The sequence below is a fragment of the Protomyctophum parallelum genome (genome assembly GCF_964188405.1).
Source record: "Protomyctophum parallelum genome assembly, chromosome: 3".
In the NCBI taxonomy this organism is placed as follows: Eukaryota; Metazoa; Chordata; class Actinopteri; order Myctophiformes; family Myctophidae; genus Protomyctophum; species Protomyctophum parallelum.
Window position 1 is genome coordinate 26,083,253 of NC_139698.1, and position 25,238 is coordinate 26,108,490.

The following is a 25,238-nucleotide window of genomic DNA, read 5'->3' on the forward strand; positions in this document are numbered from 1 at the left end:
AACAATGAAGGAACCTCATCGATAGCGTTAAGTGCCTTGCTCGAGGAGAGTCAAGAGATGCCGTGGATCAAGCTAAGCCACCTTCCAATTCCAAGACCGTCGCTCTCCCTCCAGAGCCACTGACTTAAGACAGCTTGGACTGAGTTGAATGTGCGTGGACATAAGATTGTCATAATTTTGTATTCCTGGATTATGTTGTTTATTCTAAAATCTAAATATATTTTCTGGTTCCAAAGTAAGTTTGGACCTGCAAACGTGCATGTCCTGGACTGGTACATCCTATAAGCCAAAGGGACAGTATAGTCTTGTAATTGGCTATAGCCTCATCACAGCATGCTTATCCCATAGCCCGGAGAGAGGATTACTCTGCAAATATACATAATTTTTATATAACCTAAATATATTTGTCCTAGCCTACTGTCAGCATGCACATAAGATATACTGTATGAAACTGATAACTGAAATATGGTATTTTATTATACTAGAATAGTAAGAATACCGCCACGCGTCTATGTTGCAGTGCGATCTGAGTGAGACACACTTTACAGCAATGTTATGTATCTTTGGCCACTGACCATGTTTTTTCCGTGCTGCTGGGCAGGTTGTTTGAATGGGAAACTACAAAGCTGGGTTGAAAACGCACAGGTAGTCAGTGACGTATCACGGCCACAAAGTAAACGGCACTACCGCATACTCAGCTAGCATACGTCACGGCCTATGACTTGGCCAACCGAACCGCACACAAAGCTTTTTTTCTGGCCGGCCGACCCACCCACGGACCGGCCAGCCCCTTGCTGGAAAGCTGTGCGTGCACAAAGTGTGCCCTTCTCAGTTGTATACTTGTGGAGAACATCAACATTTAGGACAATAATTTCATGAATGCCTTTTTTTGTTGATATTTTTCTAAATCTAAGAGTAAAAAGCTTTTCATTATTATTATAAAACAAAATGTTTCTCAAATTTTAGTTTTGGAGACATTTGGCCCTCACAATACAAGTAGGTTATTAACACACACACACACACACACTCACAGATAATCAAGGGCTCAGTGAATCTCACAGCCAACACTTGGTTTCCTCTTCCTGTTGTCATCATCTGATCATAACTGCCTGCTCTTACAGAACAGGAAGTTGCATGAATAGACTGTTTTGAGCCAATAAACGAGTTAAGTTTTTATGTGTTGAACTTTGACCTATTCATGTATGCAAAAACTACACTTGGACAGGGCCCCCACCAAAAGTCCACTTCACACCGTGCAGTGTGCACAGTGTGAAATGGATTTGTAAACGGCCGGAGGGCCTTGCATGGTTTGTGGGGAGCTTGTCAAATTCCAGACGGGGATTTAGGTGGGCTATGAAGATTAGAAATAGTTGATGGAAGCATTAGTAGTGAGTGCTCCCTCGTTTGTTCGCCTTCCCACTGAGCCGGTCTCATGATTTCTGCATGACCGGCTTTGTACACGAACTCCGTGCCCGTGCACATTGCCTTTTGTTCTCGCGCCCCCGGTGGGAAGCACGATGGGCCAGCACAGCGGCGCACAGAGACCTCTTTCACCGGAGCTGATTGTTCTCCATCTCACCGTCCATACAGTACGCGTGCTCTGGCACGTCCCCCTCTTCTCAAGTCGAGTGGAGCGCCTGTTTGTGTTGCTGCGCCGTTGATTTAAAACGAGTCCCATAATATTATGATTACGAGTCCCGCGAGTCGCGACTCCCGCCATGCTATACGAACCATACGAACGAACGACTGGAACGAGCCCCCACGTATGGCCCCACCCACTGACTCACTGTTGTCTTTTTGGGGAAACATTCACATGCGCTTTTACGCGCGGGAGCGCATCAACATACTAGCCTACATGACGCGGTGTAGTATAGGGGGGCGGGTGTTGTTGACACTGACACTGCGCAGCAACTTGTCTGCATGCTGTAGTGTCGCGTAGGCTATAACAGGCTAAACCAAACTGGCAGATGATGTGAAGAAGTTGATCTGAGGCTTCTGAGCATAGTGCATACTGTAAATATAGTTAAATTATTTGGGCTATAGTGGACTGGATACACATGAGTCAAGAAGAGTGACTGAATAATAACGGTAAACGACCATTTCATTTGATTTACAATTAAGGTAGTCAAATTATATTAAAAATATAATACATAATAAACTAAAACGTTTATATAAATTCTATGTTTATTGTTTACTATAGTGTTCATTAGGCTATTGTAAAAAATATTATCGATTATAGTTCTAGTCAATAGTCATACTCTCTGTATTGTCGATTACTTGTGGCACTTGCACTTGAATAGCGCCTTATATGAACTTTTCATCCTTAATGATATCTCAGACTGGCTCATATAGCATATAGCCTACTACTGCTATGAAATGATAATCGCATATACTTACTATAATACAGAAATTGTAGCTGCTTAAACTGCAGATTATCATCTCATTTGGATTTCATAATATCAACAGTGTAGTGAGAGAATTGGATGGAGGAGGAGGGAGGGGTTGAGCTGAGTCTGACTCCTGTTGAACGCTGAACAGCAGTCTCTTCTGAGCAGTGGGAGTGAAACCGGTTAACAGTACTGTACTAATAATACATAGGCTATAGTACAAGTTAAATGTAGTGTTTATGAGACTCACACATTCATAGGGTTGATCATTTCTATACAGGAACGTCTGCTGTCTATTTGCACAGTGGTTTGTTCTGTGCTTTCCTGAGAAACTGGTTCTGGTGGATATCTGTCCTCTATAACGCAGAAGGCAAAATGGAGAGGATGGAGGATGAGAAGGTAACTATTGGTTCTATCAGTCATGTTTGCTAGATATTTGCTTTTATCTCATCCATTTTCCAAGTAACAGAAACTTGCCTTTATGTTTTAAAATAACGTTATGTTTCTTTTAATTATATGGACTGACTAATATAATTTGTCTTTTGGATACCGCACGCACGCACGCACACACGCACACGCACGCACGCACGCACGCACGCACACACACACACACACACACACACACACACACACACACACACACACACACACACACACACACACACACACACACACACACACACACACACACACACACACACACTCTTAATCATTTCTAATTTTGTTTAGACATTGGTCATCAGCATCATGCACTGCATAACCCTGTGCATGTGGAGACTCCATAACCCCATTACTGTCATTTATATTGAATCGAAGCGAGCAATGTCTCTTGTGGCTGCTTCGCCTCACACAATAGACTGTGTTTCCTGCAGAAAAGAATGCCAGCCCAGAATGTCATTATTGGTTTCAGGGTTGTTGTTTTTTTTTGGCTAAGCATGTCTTTGTCCTGTATAACCAACACCTCCTGGTGAATCCTGAATGGTATATTTACGAGTCACAGGTTGTCAATTCTGTATTTTTCCTCTCTGGCAAGCAGGGGAACTTTGGGGAGTGAGAGCTGAGCTTTTCGGGACATGAGTAAGCCAAAGTGGGCTGAGGGAGAGTCAGGAATGGCAGATGGCATGTCTGTACATGAGTTTGTTTTATGTTCTTGCCTTGATGACACAGTCAGTAAGAAGGAGGAGCGGTGATGAAACACCTGGGCTGTACTGTGCATAACGGAGTCATTGTAGAGTGGATTATGTCAGATGTCTGCTACAGCATACAATACAATATCATAAATAAGTGAGGTGGAAACCATATTTGTAATCGACCACTTGGTGAACTTATCAGTCATTAGACTTTATCATCCAATATGCCCTATGAATACACCTGTAGACACTGTTAATCCATCTATAGAATTGGCCGTCCCCCGGTCGGTCAGACGGTCTGAGGTCTTTTGAAACAGGGTTGGCGCTTCGCCGCTTTGTCATTGTCTCCTTGTCACTCTGGGCACTGTTAGTTGCTCCTAATTAGGATGAGTGAAATGCAAGTTCCAGGTATGTGCAGTATTTGGCCAGTACCCCAACAGTAACAACATCAATCACAAACAACAACACTGTTATCGGCAATTAGACTGACGATCTTGACCACAAACTGGGTCAGGGATGGAAAAGGGTTCACTGGGGTTGATTGACATTGCTTGCCAAAACTGCCCAACAAGCAAAGGAGGTCATTATTCAAATGAGGAATAGAGCTGCGGACAGGGACTGCATTTTGATTGAACTTATTGTATGTCCTATAAATCAGGATTGTGCCACAGAGGAGGGAACAATCTGAATGTTATCAGGGATGATTAAGACCATTACAACCATTGACATGAGGTACAAAATCTACAAATGACTAAACTGTGAGATGAAAAACAAGAAATGACATAATCATATGCTCACAGCAAGTGAGCTTGAACCTTGAACTCATGACGCTAATATATTGAACTTGTTTTTGCGTGATAAAACAGACGCAACTAGAAAAAGTGCCCTTCCGGGCACAGGTCTCCACCAGGTTATCCACAGATCCGTGCAGTTAGAGGTAAAAACACTTTTGGGCCAGTTATAGCGCCACCTTGAGGCTGAGTTGAAATTGTTCATGTGGCATTTCGTCCTGGGCCTAGTGGGAATGTGGGTGCACAATTTCACGGAAATCACGCGATGTGTTCATGATTTGCAGCATTTTGTTTGAAACTGAGCACTCCTGTGAACTTTGGAAGCCAATCTTAACCAATCAGGATGGAGTCTGATAAATCTGAAAGACCCGTTTCGTTGAATGGCTCTAGAGAGACTGTGTACCAATTTGCGTGATGTTTGGACAAAATCTGTAGGTGTACTGTGCAAAAACTTGTTTTGCACAAAGCGGCCTCCTGGTGGCGCTATAACAGGCCGTTCTGGAAAGTTTGGGGCAGAGGTTCATGGTTGGCATCCAGGGAGTGTGTGTGCAAAATTTGGCATCGACCGGGTTAACGGTGGCTGAGATTAGCTGTTCACGGACGGACGGACGGACGGACGGACGGACGGACACACGGACACACGGACGGACGGACGGAGTGCAAAACATACTCTCCCCATGCCTTCGGCTGGTGGAGACAATGATCACGGAATCCTATAGTGTTCCCAAGCTGGTCTAGGTTCTGTTTACCGTTCAGTCCGGGTTTAGATCCGATTTCATTCACACATACATGAACACATAGAGGGACACTTTTACCAAGGCCAGCCAATGAGGAAACATTGTTGAGAAAGTATCAAAGTGTTGCAGCGCCTCTTCAGTGATCAGCCCTGCGAGCTGATAAAAACACAACCCATGGGCTTTTCAAGAATGATATAAGCTAATAACAGAAATAAATTGAACTAGAGTAAAACTGATATTTGATATAATATATACAAACCACACCAATGCAACTGCCATTGGGAATAATGGTTGCAAGTAGTTGCATGTTGCCAGGAGTTGCATGGCGACCCTCTGGTGTGGTTAGGGCATAACACTCAGTAGTACACACAATTTAAATGTAGGCATTTAACAGAATATTATTCCAGAGCAATTTACAAAGTTCAAGGTCAGTGAGTGTAAATGGCACGAAGTCAACAAACGACAGATTACGGTGTGCTGCTTGCAAACAAAAACAATTATATTTTAGGTGAATATCATTGTAAGGTAAATTCCACAGCTCGCGAGTCTGAAGGAAAAAGAGTGTGATGTGTGCCTTGAAGGGCAGCTGATTGTCCAGGACCGCTGGATGATCACGTTCTTGGCAGTTGGAATAGGATCAATCAGGGTTATGTTAATGAGAATGGAAAGATCCTGCAAGGCAATAATTTGCTGGGAAGAAGAGAAGTCCAGTCCAGTCTGAGCTTGAGGTGGTGGGATGACATCCACTGTGAGATGTATTGGTTGATAAACTGACCGATTGTTTGATTTATTGATTGATTCATATTTTTACTGACAAAATACATTCCTAATCATATGTGTACATGTAGTGATGCCCTCTTCAAGCTGTGTGGCAGAGGGAAAGAAGGGATAAAACAGTTGAGAGTCAAAAGTGATATAGGAAAGCGAGCTTGACAGAGTGAATGGATCTGGTTAAGGAGGGATTGGGGGAAAGGAGGGTGCCTAGAACAGACCCCGGTCAAGTTTAGGTTGATGAAAGTAAACTTTCCATGAAACAACAACAACAACAACAACAACTCTCAAATAGGGTACCATTTGAGTGCCGGCCGTTCCACCAAGGTCATAAAGGCAGAAAGGTGACTGCATGTGTGAAATTCTGCAGACAGGAAAGGATGAAGATTGAGTGGGAGGCCCGGAGGCAGCCTGCCTCTGTGTCTGCATTCTGCACTCTGCAAGAAATGCTGTCTCAGTTGACTGTTGAGATATGAAAGACTAGCTTGGGAGTGCAGCTTTGATGGCTTCATACATTTGTTTGAGAGCGCTATAATCAGTGTTATGTAAACCTTTGACAAACAACAAACCGAAAATATTCCTATCATCCAGAAATTTGGCGGCCCCCCTTTAGTAGGCTTTACTCTGAGGACCCACTAGAGTCCCGGGCTAGGAGTCCCGGGCCACTCCTGGCCTTAGTGTATACTTTTGAAGGAATATACTGTATGCTGTACCTGCACTCTAGTCTAAAGTAATCTATTATGGATGCTATTGTACAGTGTACAGTAGTTTGTGCTGGACTACCTGCACATGTTAACCTCTCTCAAAGAAGAAACATTGTGAAAATAGCCGATTTACAAGCTCACAATATATTGCAATGCAAGATTGTAGCTATTTTAACTAAAAATAAGTCCTGTGCAAGGTTATTATTTGGCAGGAGTGACTGACTTTTCGACTTTCGTCTTCCTCAGAGTTGACTCCTGAAGTGCCCAGGTATTACAGCTATTTGTTGTATGATGACGTATATAGGGTGTGTGCACGCGTGCGTGTGCTTGTGTGTGTTGTGCCAACTTCAGGTATTTCTGCATTTTCAATAGGTTTCCCAATGATTGCAAGAGTTTACATTGTTGTGTCTGACAAGAAGTTTTGCAAGAAGTGTGTTGCATATTAAAGTGCAAACAATTGTGCACTTCTTTTGGTGCTTTAAGGAATAGTAACAAAGTTTAAGGTTTTGATGCTTTTGTCTAAAGCGTTTTTTGTTGTTGCGTGTAAGCAAACCGTGTCAGAGTCAGCTATTCAGCCTTATACTCACATAGCCAACACAGTGCCACTCCCTTATTTAGCAATGATCCTATCATCCTGCTACATTTGGAGAGCATTGCTGGCCTTTCAAAATTCAAAAAAAGTCTGCACACAGAAAATGCACCGAGTTACACACACTTGCACAAACACACACACACACGCACACACACACACACACACACACACACACACACACACACACACACACACACACACACACACACACACACACACACACACACACACACACACACACACACACACACACACACACACACACACACACACACACGCGCACTACTCAAGGGTAGTGAATGTATTAGTCAGAAATGTAAACAGCATGTGGTACAGTAAGACTAAAGGCTAAAAGGATAACACAAAAAGGTCCCAGGGATTTGTTTCCATTGTGGTCCTATGTATTAAATGAAGACTATTGTAGCCAATATAGTCTATACACTTTTATTTGTGTATTTTTGAGTGGTGCAACCATAGGGTGCAGCCACTCCAATGCTCAGCTTTGTCCGTCCCTGGCTCTGTCCGTCCCTGACTGTGTCCCTATGTTTAGGGTACCAACAGGGGGCGCTGTTGCACCACTCACTTCAGACAGGTCTGATTTTTAGTTTGTATATGATTTGTACGGAATAGGGTTGGGTTTTTTAGATTTGTGTTCATTCATTTTTATATCTTCATTTTTTATTATTTTTATTAGCCATGGCATCATTGCCAAGCCATTGTATTCACCCCTTCCGCTTTCACTTTAGAATGCATGCAGTATTTCCTGTGTTCTGGACAAGTCAACAGATTCAGATTCAGGCTCTGCCATCTTCATTCTGCATGCTTGCCAGTCAACACCAGCATACTTTGGAAGGCTGCACTCGCTGCCCTGACATCGCATGCCATGGTGAAGCACTCAGCCTGAGATTGATGTTAGTACAATATGGTTACTGTAGCTCCACCAGCTCTGCCCTTCACCGACGTGATTCAGCATAAAGCAGATTCACCCTGGTGCAGTGGTGCAGATAGCCTCTCTTTCAGAGCTGGGGAGAGTTCATCATTTAATAGTCAACAGGGGTGAACAAGTGGACGACACTGGCCTTTGTTAATTTTTGTGTTACCAATAAGATGCCACAAAAAGTTTGACAATCTGTTTGATGCTTAGGTCCCTGGGCTGGGATGCCTCGATCTGCAATGGTTAAGGCAGTGCAGGTACTTTAGGGGAGTCCAGAATGATTGATAGTTGTGATTATGAACCAAATGGACCATTACAGCTCAGTGGCCTTGTGGTTAGAGGGTCATACCAAAGACTCTAAAAACGGGACCCAGTGCCTCCCTGCTTGACACTCAGCATCAAGGGTTGGATTGGGGTGGGAAGTGAGGACGCTGGCGTTGACTGTTCGCCGCTTCACCTCCCAATGTATGACTGAATGAACCATTGTAAGCGCTTTGAGTAGGCACGTAGTGCATAGAAAAGTGACATAAAAATGCAATTCATTATTATTATTACAGGTCTATCTGTGTACTGTTCCATTTGTACGCTCTGTGTTATGGGGTCTGTGGCCTAATGCTTGCATATACCAAACGGGATCCGCTGGTAATTCTGACGGCAGATTAGTCCGTCAACGTGGCTTTGCGTGTGGTTAGGGTTAGGGGCATGGCTTAGGGTTAGGGTTAGAGGCATGGGTTAGTATAAATGGGGCTCCTTGAAAATAAAACTTTTGAAAAGCGATGGGTTAAGGCATGACTCATACTGTGAAACCACAGAGCTCAATCTCCTGTAAAGAGAACGGACAGTACAGATAAACCAAAGGACAAAATGAGATATTTAGAACTGCCGTAGGCTTTTGGAGAGTAATAGGTTCCAGACATAACATTTGGCTCTGATCTCAATGTCATGGGCATGCACATTCAGTGCATTTTAGTTAGTGTGCTTGCCAATCATGGTTTGAGAAACAAACATTTTGATGATTTGGGTCTACAACATTAGAATGACTATTTCTGCTGCAAAAATCTTTTAATATATGAGCTTACGGTCAGAGATCTCTATGGTCTCTGACCAAAAACTCCCATATTAAAAGATTTTTGCACAGATTTGTGCGTGCAGATGCTCGTTTCATTCAATTGAATGAATTCAAAGGGGAAATGGCCTGCAATAGCAATAGCCTACCCTCCCAATGAAAATGTTGTCTTGTTTATGGCACATTAAAAAAGGATTTCATTCCACTCCAGGATACATGGATTAAAAAGGATTTCACATAAGTAAGCCTATTAGGACATTATACCTTGGATATTGGAGTCAGGATGCTGTCCGTAATACCTTTTCTCGCGCCATAGTATATCTTTTTATCCAACTGGGGCCCACACACCTACGTCGCACATCTGATCCGACAAATATGTCAGAGTCATAGTGCCGGGGGCTTTGTTAGAATTCTTGTACCCGTCTGTCTGTGTCTCTTTCGTGGCCATATATGGATCTCTATATCTGTCTGTCTAGTCTACCTGTGTCCCTTTTATGCCCATATATGTCGATCCCTGATGTCATTAGTATATATGCCCATACCCTGCATATTGAAATGAAATATGGACATATTGGTCAGATCGACGGTTCTCCACGACTCCACGGCGGGCACCACACTCTGCCAAGTCCATGCCAATGAGTCCATGCCAATGAGTCCATGCCAATGCACGCGTCGCGTTTGAAGTCATTTGGTCCCCATATGCACATGAATGACCATGGGCATATCGGTCGGATCTGTGTGGCTCTGGACAACCAGATCATATGCCTGGTATATCGTGTTTGTTTATGCTGTCTGAGTCATAGTGACATGCCTATATTTGGGGCGTATCAGGTTTGTTTATGGATTGGATATGTCTGAGTCAGAGTGACTGGCCGTGGTCGGTCCCTCCCAGAAGCCAACTTAGTTATTTTATAGAATGATGAGGCAAAGCTTTTAGGAAAATCTTTGAATGCAGATTGTGGCCCCTAGATGTGTCACAGAGACTAATTATTTTTGGGAGAGTTTTACCCATTGCTGGCTGTCTAAAAAAGTCATTACACTTTTGACATAATATTGCTTATAGCAGCTTTAAAACAAGAGTGAAAGAGATTGAAACTGAGACATTTGGACGGGGGTTCTCTTACCATGCAGGGCTAAATAACAATAGTTAGTTCAGCTTTAGTTGGACACTGGTTTACGGGAAAGCCCTCCGTGTTGGGGAATTAATGTCAGGTGCATTAGCTTGTTATTATGAGCTAAGCCCTCTTTAATTCCAAAACCCTGCAGCTGGGACAAAATATTTCTAATTTGCCTTTGGTTCTCTTCTCACTTGCAGGCCTTCTGCAGCTTCTTAGCTGACAAATGCCACAAGAGTTGCGAAATAGATGTTGCCCCTAATGTTGTAACACCTTAGCTGAGAAATCAGTACCGTTATTCTCTGAAAGAGAGGGGAGGGGTCAGGGTGGCGGGTCTGTGGATGTAGAAAGGCCCATTGTAATGACCAATGTCACCGTAACAACAAGAGCTTTGTAGAGCCAGGAACTGGCCATGTCTTGCTGTTCACGCACTGAGGGAGTTATTGTACGCCAGCTCCATTATGTATCAACAAAGTGTATATCTCACTTCCCCTGTCATTTGACTCCATTCTCTGTCGCCGCTTGGACCTGTATGCGTAGGTGACAGATAAACCCTTGATTCTCTTGCATTTGTTTCTCTCATCATCTTTGCCTCATATTCATCTCTCCATGTCTCTACTCCCCGTCTACAGCCAAAGAAGAAGATAACTTGTTACCTGCTCTACTGCGTGACCACAGCGGTCGTTGGCTCACTACAGTTTGGATACAACACTGGCGTCATCAATGCACCTGAGCAGGTGTGTACAGATTCACATGGGTATCACATGTGTGTTATGTCCGGTCACTCAATGGTTTCAGGTTTGAGCCCAACGGCTCGGCAGCCATACACCTCGTCAAAGTTCCCTCGAGCAAGATGGAATAATTGTGTCTTCAATCAGTCTTAGGGCCGATTCATACTCCTATTTTAGAGCCGAATAAAAGTCGGTTCGGCTCTGTAGAGCCTACAATGTGACGTCATTTGAAGTTCGGGGGGGTGGTACCGTCCTAAAGTCGGCTTTTCGGTGCTACTGAAAATTTCTGACGAGCCGAAATCATTTCGGCACTACAGCGCCGAAACAGTGGTAAAATAGGAGTATGAATCGGCCCTTAGACAGCTCAAATGTCAAACAAATTAACACAAATGTCAGACATTATGTTGTTGCATGAGCATATTAAACCAAATATAATCAACATTAAGTGATCAATATTTCCTCACAGTGTGAACTGTGAAGGTCTTCGGTTTGAAACCAACCAGGGCCTCTTCATGTGCATGTGCATTTCCTCTGGCTGTTCCCTTTCTTTGCACACCACATTCTCCACATAAGCACTGCTCATTGGCTGGCCACTGTTCCTAAATAGTTAGGAGGATGCATGGGTTCAATGCAGAGGACAACTTTCCCCAAGGGGATCGATAAAATATAACCTAATTCGACTCGACTCTTCCTGAACTCGACTCGAATTGACTCGATTTGACATTGAATGTGGGCAAGTGGGGAATTCGAATTCCATTCCTCTCTAATGGACGCATGCGGTGGCTCATGTTTTACAGAAGAGTAGATAATTAGTAAGGGAGTGGGTGCATTTAATTCATCACCAATGGAAACAAAACCACATCCTTTTCTGTTGCTTTGTTTTGTTTGGAGGTCTGTATAATGTTGTGGAAATGCTCCCATGACACTATCACTGTTCTATGGAGAACTCTACTGCCCTCCTGTGGATGTCACATAAACACTACAACCAAAGATTTGTCAGATTACACCTGATCATCATCTCCTGTGACTGTGAGTGGCACACACTGAATGGTGAAAAACCACTATGGTCAACAAGCGCCTTTCTATCCATATTGGACCTATCTCATGTGATATGGGTGTCACCCATAGTTATAAGTAAGGTGTCGTCAGTCACCAGTCACAACTGAAACATTGTCATGTTCCAGCATCCTGTGACAATTCAATTAAATCTGTCACTGCAATTACGGCACAAACAATTGTCTTTTGCTTTCTTTAGATAGGTCCTCTGTCTACTGCCTGCACTCATACCCCCACCTCTCCTCTGTATCCATATCCAGAAACTGCGTAGGTTCTTCCAGAATGTGTCTATGGAGCGTTACGGAGAGCCTTTCAGCCCAGGGGTCAACACCTTGGTGTGGAGCATCTCCGTGGCCATCTTCAGCGTGGGAGGCATGGTGGGATCCTTCTCGGTGGGAGTCGTGGTCAATAAGTTTGGCAGGTGATGGATGTACCGTGTACTAAAGTAAAGGCTATAACCCCTACCCTTTACCTTTCTATGAACCCTATCATGCCTATTCTGGGTAGAAACATTCTGGGACAAATATCTACAAGCTTAAGTTGCAATGCAACATGTTGTAAGCTTGTAGATATGCTATTTTTGGTGAAGACATTTGGTAGAGGAGGAAAACCTATCTCAAGTAATATAGAGCTCTGGGGGATCCCGGTCAATAGGGTTTAAGTGGATAAAGCCCTACTCCAGTATTTGTAACATTTTAGCTGCAAACTATTTACCAGTGCCAATAACCTGTAGTGACTGTTTTGCATTTTGAGCACAAAGTTCAACATTTTTAGCTCCCTTATTTGGCACAGTGCTGCGGACCAGACTACAGCAGCTTTTCTCTTCTACTAGGTAATTAATTGCGTTCACTTGGGGTCTCAGGTCTAAATTAGTACTAGATTTGACAGCTGTAGTTTGAGTACCTCAGGGCCAGAGATGAGATGCACTGTTTTAAAGCAACAGATGGTCCATTAATCCATTCAACCGATGAAGGGCAATTATCAGACTTTTAATAAACTGAAAACTTCCTGTAGTGAGATTATCATTTCATATTTTCCTGTTGACATACGTCGATCAACTGCTCGCTCATATGTTGTTTTTTGTATAGGCTACGCCACTACGGTATTTGTATCTGTAGGCTATTGTATAAATGTCATTTATGTATAAAAAGGAAAAATCTATAAATATTGTTGGGAAAAAAAACCCTCCATGTCATATTACCTTTTATTTCCTTCTGCTAACAGCTTGCCTCCTTCTCTTTCTCACTCTGTCCCCGTCTCTCTCCAGGCGTAAGGCCATGATGCTGAACAACATCCTTGCCCTGGTGGGTGGATGTCTGATGGGGCTGGCCACTATAAGCAACTCCTTTGAGATGGTGATCTTTGGCCGGCTGGTCATTGGCATGTTCTGTGGCCTGACTACGGGCCTGACTCCCATGTATATCGGGGAGATTGCGCCCACCGAACTGAGGGGGGCCTTCGGTACCCTGCACCAGCTGGGCGTGGTGATTGGTATTCTGGTGGCGCAGGTATGAGGTCTGACTCGTGTCTGTCTGTCTGTCTAATGGTAATGGCTCATTTCGGATGCAGTACTTAGTTTAGACAGTTTTTGGTTTAGACTAGTCATTGGTTAGACCAGTCATTAGTCCTACTACTACATCTCAAACCCTCACCCTAAACCTAACCTCCCACGGGGCAGCACACCTAAACCTAACCTCTAACCAATGACTAGTCTAAACTAAGTATGCACCCCCCAATTTCTGCCTGTCTTGGTTGCATTTGTCCGTGTGTAGATCTTTGGCCTGGAGTTCATCCTGGGCTCAGAGACGCTGTGGCCCTTGCTGCTGGCCCTGACCGCCCTGCCGGCCTTCCTGCAGAGCTTCATGCTGATCTTCTGCCCCGAGAGCCCCCGCTATCTGCTCATCAACCTCAACAAGGAGGAGGAAGCACGGGCAGGTCTGGAATAGAATGGAATACAATACATTTTCAGAAGGAATATTATCATATTGTCCAAAGTACATTGAAGGAAATGTCAGATCAGTAAAAATCATTAAACATGAAATAAGCTGTGCTGCCCTGCTTGCAACACGTGCCTATGTGCAGCTAGACAGCTAGTTAAAACTTTCTGAGATCCTCCAATAAAGAGACAAGGCTTGACTTTTCTTGAATTTACTGGAGTCTGAAAATGAATTAGCACACATGTAAATATGCACAACAAATGAATTTACACACAGGTAAATATGCAAAGTGTGTGAGTAATAGTAAGCCTTGTAGGCCATTTGCATTGAACTAGTAGGAACACAAAGTTGAAACACAGAATGCACTACAGCCACTGCTGCAGTAAGCTAACATGAAATGCAGAGCACATGTGCTTGCACTATTACCAAACAAACAATTAACCTAGCTTACACAGGAAAGTTGCAAACATCATTTATCATGAAATATAAACATCCCATCGATTAACTACAACTAAAATGTACTTACAGACAAATAATGTCCAAGGCAAAAGCGTATAAGAAGAATTCTCAGCAGACCATGTGCACAGCTCACTGTTCAATGGGGAAATGCTGACTACTGAATTTAGTTTAACTTCCACTTGCTTTCATACCTGTTACCTCCACCACTAGATGGCAGTGCAAACAGTAAGAACTGTTACAATGCACTTCACATTTTTAATAAGGTAATTTAATTAAATGACAGAATTATTAAACATTTTTAAACTATGAATTTTAACCAAACTGCCATTCAAAAGGCAGCACATAAGCATAAAATAAATATCTAAAACAATTTTGGAGAAAATTATGTCTGTGTGACATAATATCTGTTGCTTCTTATTGGGGATGGTGACCGACTGACCGTACATAATAATAATAATAAAAATAATTCAGTACCCTGGTTTCTATGCTAGTTAGTGTACTGACCACAAAATCATGGCAGGGCCTCGAGGGAGAAGGGGCTTAAGTCATTCCAAGTGCAGCAAGATGGTGTCCAGCGGGTGAAAGCGTTCAGCTCTCCCTGAAATCCACTGCCGTCTCTGGTCTCCTGAACATTCATCTTAGAGTGGTTCTGGCTGCACCAGGAAGTCTGATTGTCAACTTCCCCATCCTCCCATTTACCCCTTGGTGCAATGGTCAGCATGCAGTAAAGTGCCTTTTTGTCAAAGCACCTTCAAATGTACTGTAGGGCCTACAGTACATTTGAAGCAAGATACTGACCGACTGTGAAACGCATATAGCCTACAGTGTAGGCTATATGCGTTTCACAGTCGGTCAGTATCTTGCTCAATGACACTTCGACATGATGCCAGGAGGAGTAGGGATCAAACCTGTAACCTTCTGATTCCAAGCAAGTATTTAGTTATTTGCCACTCTATCGATTCTGTTATGAAATGAATTAAGTTTAGTTTAGTTACCGTAGTTAAGTTTCTTAACCCATTTTGGGCGGGAACCCCTTTTGGTGTTAGCATTATGTTATGCTTTAGCTATTGAAAAATAGCAGATCTACGAGCTTGTAGGTCTGCTATTTTTGAAGAATCGTGAAAAGTGACATGAAAGTGTTTGAGAATGACTGACATTATAGAAACATAGCTTTTTCAAGAAAACTGTCAGGATTTAGAAGACATTTGCAGAATCGTTCCAGGTCATTTTCTTAATATTTCCTGTCTACCATCCGTAGCCCTGGTGCGACTGCGTGGCACTGAGGATGTGACTGATGACGTCCAGGAGATGAAGGAGGAAGGCATGAAGATGGCCTTGGAGAAGAAAGTGACCATCCCCGAACTGTTCCGCTCGCCACTCTACCGTCAGCCAATCATCATCGCCATCGTCCTGCAGCTCTCCCAGCAGCTGTCTGGCATCAATGCTGTGAGTACGCACGTCTCTAATCATGCGGCAGGTTGGCAGTGGTGGAAAAAGTAACTCCACATCGTTTACTTATAGGTAAAAGTATCAATACCGCAATGTACTGTAGAAAAGTAAAAAAGTAAAAAGTCTGCAATTAAAAATACAAAAGTATTGGTATAAAAATTTACTTAACAAATGTATTGACACAGGGGTGAAAATGGGTTACAAAATCGTGGGATAAAAACTATTACAAAAAAAAAAAAGTACTTAAAATACCAAAAGTAGAAAGCTCTGAGATGTAGTGAAGTAGAAGTAAAAGTACTTGGGTAAATGTAATTAGTTATTTTCCTCCATCTATCTATCTATCTCCCATATAATGTAAGCAATACTACATTGTAATTTAGTTGTAGCAGAGCATTGATGATGTAAGCAGCAAAGATGGCAAAAATACAACTTAAAACGTTTAGTGATTGATGATCATAATTGCAACATTTGACACAAATAATAAGGAATATAAGTTAGGCCTGATTCTGCTGCGTTGTAGGAAACAAATCATGACAAAACAGTGCTACAATAATGTTGCCGTGGTACTTTTCTTGTGCACTAAAACAAAAACAACAGTGGGTTAGATTGGGTGGAATAAATTAAGCATAATAAGGTCAAATCACAGGGCGATCCCTGTGCTCTTTATCGTATAGTGTCTGTTAATAAGGTCACTTAGCCAGGCTGACTAACTGCATTAACGGCCTGACAATCACAATTGAATTGTGACGGCCCCTGGGGGTGAAGGTCAGCACTGCAGCATCATTTATTTAGTTTATAGCCATCACATCGCTGCACCTGTACCTTCGTTATGGAGAAGAGAACAGATGAAAAGATCTAGTCTATCCTGTCCAAGAGCTACACTAGCTACTGCTATTTCTGCTGTTTTTGAACGTTTTTCAACATGGAAACGATTGACGATTATGCAAAGATAATTGCGATGATCTCAAATAATTGCGTTTTTGCCTGTACACTCAGAATATCTTATAGAATAGATGGATTTGTTTTTACGCCCGCATACCCCGTCCAGGACAGGCTTCAGACGTGCCTCCTCAGGAGACTTGGCTCAGATCTGAACCCATTTGGCTTGGCGTTAAGGAACCCGTTGCGACCGCATGCCCTTGCTGACGTCGACACCCAGGCAGGGTTCGAACCCACGAGCACAACTTTCCGCTCTAACCACTACATTAGGGCGGACCTCAGAATATCTTATAGAATAGAAAGTAAAATAAATGTGTGCAACCAGATGTCACTGTTATAAACATATAATTATATAACTTAGTCTTTTAACCACTTAATCCCTATTATATACTTCATAGTATGTAGGTGAAAATAGCAGATCTGTTCTGTCGGTAAAACAAAAACATAAAAAAATGGATTGAAAGGATATGACATTCATATATAGGAATTGGGTCATTCTAAGGCCCAAACCACACCGCTGCAACTCCTTGCAACAAAACAAACCACATCAAGGAGTTGCATGGCGACCCTCTTTACTATAAAAAGCTACCGATGTTATACAATTATGGTGAATATAATTATAAATTGGTGCCATTCTCCCCTCTTTCTTTAGGTCTTTTATTATTCTACAGGTATATTTACCACCGCAGGTGTCACCCAGCCTATCTACGCTACCATTGGAGCCGGAGTGGTTAATACTGTGTTCACCGTGGTCTCTGTGAGTGTCTTAGTGTTATTGTTGTGTGTGTCGACAGTTCATCTCATAGTGCATGTTTCATTGTTATGGATATCCGATATACCGAGTTAATTGCTTCCCTTGTGCGTTCGCTAGCTCTTCCTGGTTGAAAGGGCGGGACGAAGGACCTTACATCTGATTGGATTGGCTGGAATGGCTGTCAGTGCCCTGATCATGACTATCTCCCTGGCGTTGGTGGTGAGTAACAGCGCTGCTTTAAATGTCCATCCGTCCGTCCGTCCGTCCGTCCATCTGTCTGTCTGTATGTCTGTATATCTTGCCCATTTTCAAAGCTCTTGCCAAAATCATAATCACTTTTCAAACTAAAGTTTAAATTAATTATCTCTCTCTCTCTCTCTGAGCAGAATCAGTACCCATCTGTCAGCTACATGGCCATAGTGGGGGTGTTTGGCTTCGTGGCCAGTTTTGAGATGGGTCCGGGTCCTATCCCATGGTTCATTGTTGCAGAGCTGTTCTCTCAGGGTCCGCGGCCAGCTGCCATGGCCATCTCTGGCTTCTCCAACTGGACTGCCAACTTCCTAGTTGGCTTGGGCTTCCCCAAACTGGAGGTATGGAGGCAATTATTAGTCAGGAGCTCACATTCCAATGTCACAAGACTCCCAATTTCTCTTTCCATAACGTATTCCACGTATTCCAGTTTCTTTTATCCATAAAGATTAGATTTGGGTCTTAGAAACTGCCACGTGACCACTGGGGAGGGGAGTAGCATGATGGAATGATCATCTCTACATATATATAGGTCTCTGTTGGACAGAAACCTTTTCCAGAAATGAATTCCCTATTTTACCCAAAATAGGGACACCAGGTTGAAGGTGGCTGTCTGTCTGTGGGTTTTATGAATATTTAAACAATAAAAAGTATTACGTAATAAGAGCATGCAACTAAGTAACTACAATGGATCCATTAATGGAGCCATTTTCTGAACGTAAAATGCTTCCGCATACTGAACAGGCATCCCACTGTATTCAATTCAATTCAATTACATTTTTATTAAAGTGTCAAATCACAAGTTGTCTCAAGGCACTTTACATATAGAGCAGAAAACCGACAGAGATCTGTGGCATGACCACTGAAGCTTTACTTGCATACAGTTGTGTGCTGCTACCATACATAAACATTGTACAACGATACAACATCCCCGTTGCACAGTTCTGATTTGTTCCGCAGCCAACAACAAGCTAACAACAATCTCTCTCGCCACCTGCCAGGAGCTGTGCGGCCCTTACGTCTTCATCATCTTCATCATCTTCCTCATCATCTTCTTCATCTTCACCTACCTGCGCGTGCCGGAGACCAAGGGGCGGACCTTTGACGACATCGCCCAGGGCTTCGCCCGGAGCGCCGCTCAGTCCCCGCCGGGGGCAGAGGCTTCGGGCCTGACCGGCTCGGACAGAAAGGGGCCCGTGTCCTCGGCTGATAAGGTCCCCATGGTGGATCTCCCACCAGAGAAGTCTTAGAGGAAAACAAGAAAAGGAAGAATCAACGGCACAAATATAGACTACGAGATTTACACACATAAGGTAAAGAAAAAACGGGAAAAATAAAAACCGCGCACACACACACATACAGTAGAATGGCCTTTGTTGATGAGAAATGTGTTCATTAAAAAGGTCAAGTGTATTGCTATGGGGAATGGGGAGATACAAACAGCAGATCTTATGTGATTTGTGTGTGCCAATTGAAGAGAATCGGTCAAACGTTTTCTTTCAAAAGTTTGGTATTAATCATTTATCATCATTTATCATCATTTAACTTATTAATGATATATTTTTTAGCTGTTACAGTTCCAAAATTACTGGCGAGATTCAATATAAGCCTAAGGTCATTCCATTGCAATACTTAATCTTTGTTGACATTCCAAGTGCCAGTTTTCCAAGTATTGATACATAAGAGGATCAGAATATAATAATTATGCTCCATGTTAATCCCCAAGGTCCCTAAAGCCCCCTGTGTGTGAGGTTAAACTAAAGAGCTACAGGGTTTGGGCCTGTGGTGCAATGAGGTCAACCTCAGAACGCTGGGCTTTGGACTCCCAATAGTTTGACCTAAAAACATGTATGGAATCCTGCGTGTGACCGCAGCGCTGCGGCTTTCTCAGAGATGGTGAGAATATAGCCTTGTGTTTCTGACAGGGGTCCTCTACATGGCTGCTTAACCTTAAAACACTGCCCTGAACTTAAGCTGCGCAAAAAAGGCAAAGAGCAGTAACTACCGTTACTGCTCTTTGCAGTGTGTGTGTGTGTGTGTGTTGTACAGGACTGTGAAAGTCCAGAGGTCTTGACTATGGTCTATAGAAATCACATTAACACATTTATGAGAAACGTTATTTCTGTATGGACACGATTCACATTGAAGTCTGTTGTTTTTAGTCTCAACACCTGCCGAGTCGCTGCTCTGTAGCTTTGTAAGTAACAAATCAAACGCGGTTTGTTACGCGTACTAGTTTACCACGTATTTTTGCTTTTACTTTGCTGCCTAATGACTAGCACTATGAGCATAGTGAGGACCAACATGCATTAACCACTTTTAATTATGGCATGCCTTTGTTGGGCCTGTCAAATATCTTTTCTTTAATGTTAAAATAGCAGATCTACAAGCTCACAGCGTGTTGCATTGCAATGCGCTGTGAGCTTGCAGATTGGCTATTTTCACTATTTATCTTACGACAAAGCATATGGGCTTAAGTGGTTAAGGCCAAGCTTTAGCTATATAGCTTCTTCTTGTTCCAATGCATAAATCTGTGTATCAACCTATGGTATAGAAAAGTATTCTAAGGACACGATACTACTTACAAACATGTAACAACACAGAAATATGACAATTTGTTCACCTTGTGCTGATATTGGGTACGGGTAGTCATTAATGCAATAATAATAGTTAATCTGTTCGGGTGATTTCTGTGAAGTACTCACAGTATTATTGTTTACTTACAATACTTTCATTCAGCTTATTGATAAATGACCTATTAGCATATATACTGTACATAATAACCTATTTAGCTCAGTCTGTACTATAGGTACATACTACACTTGAATAAGACTAATATAAAGTAAATTGCTACTTGGGGTGTGTTGTGCACAATGTGCAGTATTTCACAAGGTTCATCATAACACCAGTATGTGGGTTACATTGACACCCCCGTAGCTTACGTCTACACTGATTCATTGTTACATACAGTGACTGTAGAGAGCTCAGGATCAACATAATTGCAACTACTACGGGATAGATGCATTCATTATCTTTATCCATCATCATACTTGAAAACTCCCTTGACATCATTATGTCACCGCTGCAGTACGACTAACTACTGAAACAGAGCAGGAAATAAAACGCCTTAACAAGTCGAGTTTAACCAGTATTGTATCGTTTGACAGACAACGTCACTGACAACGTTGACAGTGCAGATTCTGTGGAAAGAAACACTAAATGAAATGTATTTATTACATTGGTATTATTATCCTAGTATATATAAATATAGAATCGTACTTTATGTTAGTGGTTCTCAAAGTGGGGTCCAGGGACCCCCAAAATGTGTGAATACAGAGTCAGAGTAATTTTTAATCACTTTATCTATATTTTATTATGTTGGCTATTAAAAATAGCAGATACTGGTATACAAGCTCACAGCGTGTCACCTTTTTTTGGTTTCATCTTGAATTGGAAATGTTTTTATTTGTTTTATTATTACAAATATTCTATTCTGGCCTGGGGGTCCCTGGGACAACATGTTTTCCAAATACACAAATACAAATCAATTTGGGGGTCCTTGACATGAAAACGTTTGAGAACCACTGCTTTGTGTGTACTGTGTTGTGTATTGTGAAATGTTGTGTGTAGTAGACTTAACGTTACCATATAGCCACTGATTGACCACTGATGCTGTGATTGTTCAACACACATTGTACTGCCATGGCGAGTACGAGGCACACATTGCACTGTGGGTTACAAAATGTTGTGTCACTGTTTGTAGTGTACAGTATGTACAGTAATTAATGCTGGGCCAGTACTACATATCTGTCTATTATATCTTCCTCTAGAGTCTAGACTGTCTATACTGATAACCAGGCACTTTTCTGCATTTTAACTTTGTGGCAGCAATTTACTTAACAATTGCACCGTGGCAATCTGGCTACACTTGGATGCCTGTGAATGTTGAGTGTGCATGGGCACTGTGAGTGTGTGGGTGCGTGCATGTGCGCGTGTGTGTATGTGTGTGTGGTAAAGGGGCATTTCACCTATGTAGCACCTTTCAAAAGCAGAGTTATAAAGTGCCTATAAAGACATGCAGTGGCTAAAAACATCAGAACAAAAACCAAAAACGAATGAATTAGGTACAGTACATAATAAAATATATGGGGATCTAAGGTACTGTGAACAAAATATACTGTATAGGTATATAGATACAGTACAGGGTCTTGACACTTTTTGAGGCACAGTAAATTTCCAATTCACTTGTCCGGGCACAAAAGTCACTTGTCCGAAGCACAAGCACACACAAATACTGTACATTTTAAATCAACAAACTAACTGTAAGTTGATTTTTGGTGAATATTATATGAATATTCTCGGTTTACAAGTTATTAGCAGTAGCATGTATGTGATCTTACAATTCATGTATTCCAAATACACAGCCATAGATCGGTCCTATCCACGCACAGCATTTAATCTTGTAGCACTGCATGCGTATGAATTCCTAAGCCGCTAGGAGCATATGCATCACAGAAAAAGTGATACCAAGAGTCACTTGTCCAATGGACAAGTAAAAGTTTAAGTAACTTTGTCCGGAAAGATTTATTACTTGTCCCGGACAACCGGACAAGCCTTAATGTCAAGCCCTGCCAGTACATACTTAAAATTAAATAAATTACTCGAACCAGTCCGGGTTGTTTCAGATTACATGAAATTATTTGAAGATGACACTGACTTGACTCACATTTAATATCATAATCCCCACTCTATACATTTATTGTATTATCTCAGTTATGTAGTCAAAATTTGTATTTATCTATTAGCTCACACTTTTAATTTTTTTTATGTTTGAACGATTTTGATAATATCCCAAAATAGGGATAGCAACAATCTCATGAATTTAATCTGAAATTGAAATAGATTTTTATGCACAGCTTTGTGTATTTTGTGCCACGGAATGTGATGATTTGATCGGTTGAGCACGGAATGTGATGTATGATGATGTATGATGGTAAGAGCGCCCCTCACTTCGTGTGATTTTTTATTTATAATTTATTTTACGATTTTATTTTATTAGTTGATCACATTTTTTCCTAATATTGTCTTTTTGGACACAATATACTATACTGTACTATATCTGCATCATGGGAGAAATGCCCCTTTAAATGTTGCTGTGCTGTGTAGGTGGTGGTGTTAGATCAATGTCATTGCTAATGTTAGATCTGTATTCCATCCATCTATTTCTGATGCTGCTTGCACATGCAACGTTACGTACTACTGAATGTTACTATGGAGCTTCGCCATTCTCCACTGTCATAAATATTACGAATGTCACCATTAATTTCATATTTTTAATGTGTATATTTTGCTTTTGCAGTATGATTAGCACAGGAGTCTTTTCTTTCTCTTTTGTTGATGTGTTACTTTAGCTTGGAGCGACTAAAAGGAAATAAAATCATTGTCATTGTTTTAAGGCACTGTGTGAGTTGCATTTGTATTGTGTACATAACGCTTTTTAGTCAAAGCAAGATGCAGCTTGTGGGCTCATTCCGGCCAATCACAATTTGCGTCTTCACCTTCGTCTGCAATGTTTGTCTTCTCACAAACACTCAAAACTGGCCATTCATTGTCAATGGCATTCAATGTTTGTGTTAGGACAACCACTCAAAACTGGCCATTCATTGCCAAAGGCATTCAATGTTTGTGTTTACACAAATCCTCAAAGCTGGACATAGGAGGGGCTAGTGCCCCTCAACAAAAACAAATCCAAGTCATTATTATATCAGCTTGCGTTCCATTCTCTTGCATATATCTTGCCTTAGTGGGGCTTTCTGTAGTTGCGTTTGTAGTCTCTAGCCATGGTGGGGAGAGCGCAGGCTTAGTGTCCCATTGGCCCCATAGGGTGAAATCAGCCCTCAAGGGCTTCGGACAGAAATATCCCATTGGACGTATAGAGGGTATGCGCGTGACATCATCGTACCTGGAAGTTATCCCACTGAGTGGCAAAAAACTACTTTATGGCCTTGACAGCCCATTCATCCAAACAGAAAAGTCCTGTCTGATTACATTAAACAATGTTAAACTCACCAACATTGAAGCTGTACGAAAAGCTTGAATTATCCTCTTTCTGCAAAGTTTTTGTTTCATGAAAATCCACCATAGAAACGTTATGCGCTACTTTCTGTCAAGAAATGCCCTGCATTTGATTATTAAGTGTTAAGAGTTTGGAAGTGCTTGTATTCAATAACATAACATTTTGCTGCCTCCTGCATCATGTGACATTTAGAAACAGGTGGTACGCAGGACGGTTGAGTGATTTCCAACGAGTGCTTCCAAACTCCAACACTCCATGCTGCTCAAAGTTTTGCCACTCAGTCTAGATGAGGGGGGCGTATGTCCTGATGGGAAAATCATGCATGTGCATACTCTCTATAGGGCTAGTCTCCCATTGGCTTAGAGGCCAGCCAGTCATGAAAATCTCACTACCACATCGCTACTAGACCACGTGACGTGACCAGACTACAAAGTCCGATCTGCAAGCTGATAAAAAATCAAGTGTGTACTTAAGTACAGTATTTGAGTACATGTGCTTAGTTACTACACCACTGGAACACACAGGGGAAAAGCATGCTAGGAAGCCCCAGTAACAGCTGGAGAGTGTCTGCCGAGGCAGAACTAAAGGAAACATGAAAATCTTGAAAGAAAATCGGCCAACTCCGAACAAGCTGGAGGAAGCTCATGAACGAGATGACATTATATGCTCCCAAAAGACCAAAAGAGTCAAGTTTACAACTTGACAATGTTGCAATGCTATGCTATGTCTATAATAGACAGTGCTTGAGAAATTGTGGCCATACTATGTGTCTATTCCTGTTGAATATGTTATGGCCTGCCTCTAAGGCCACAACAAAAAAGGGGAGACCAAACTGGAGGTCAAGCAAAAATGAAGTGTTTTAATAACAAAATAAATTGGTTTCCAACTCAAACTGGTGGGGAAACATACTGCCCAAAGCTTTAACCAAAACAGATGATCAATGGTGCTCTTCTGTGACCGCTTCTGCAGCCTGTGAATGAGATGGAGAGATGGAACAATAGAGAGCAGGCCTCTTAAATAATGCTTGGAGAGACAATGGCCAGGTGTCTCCCCTTCCACTGATCATCTCTGGCTCCACCCAAACCAGCACTAGAAGGGAAATTTTTAGGAGTAATTTAAACATGTTTGTTTGTTTGGGTTTGTGTGTGTGTGTGTGTGTGTGTGTGTGTGTGTGTGTGTGTGTGTGTGTGTGTGTGTGTGTGTGTGTGTGTGTGTGTGTGTGCGCGCGCGCGCGTGCGTGCGTGTGTGTGTGTGTGTGTGAGAGAGAGAGAGAGACGTAACTTGGCCTGTTGTAGTGCCACCATGAGGCTGATTTGAACTGTCAAGTGGCATTTCTTCCTCAGCCTAGTGGGAAAAGGCAT

The 25,238-nt window shown here is 42.2% G+C and overlaps 1 protein-coding gene across 2 annotated transcripts; it reads left to right on the plus strand.

The window, feature by feature from the left end:
- The first annotated feature begins 1,917 nt into the window (after positions 1-1,917).
- Positions 1,918-23,228, plus strand: slc2a3b (solute carrier family 2 member 3b). 2 transcript variants are annotated; one of them, XM_083761856.1, is made up of 11 exons: positions 1,918-2,088; positions 2,668-2,786; positions 10,860-10,964; positions 12,275-12,435; positions 13,282-13,522; positions 13,787-13,949; positions 15,669-15,856; positions 17,451-17,555; positions 17,670-17,771; positions 17,939-18,142; positions 18,803-23,228. In XM_083761856.1, the coding sequence occupies exons 2-11, from the start codon at positions 2,763-2,765 to the stop codon at positions 19,049-19,051; spliced, it is 1,542 nt and encodes a 513-aa protein (XP_083617982.1). In that variant the 5' UTR covers positions 1,918-2,088; positions 2,668-2,762; the 3' UTR covers positions 19,052-23,228. The 2 variants fall into 2 exon arrangements, with proteins under 2 accessions (XP_083617982.1, XP_083617981.1); XM_083761855.1 differs by lacking the exon at positions 1,918-2,088 and having other exon boundaries at positions 2,541-2,786.
- The last annotated feature ends 2,010 nt before the right edge of the window (positions 23,229-25,238 follow it).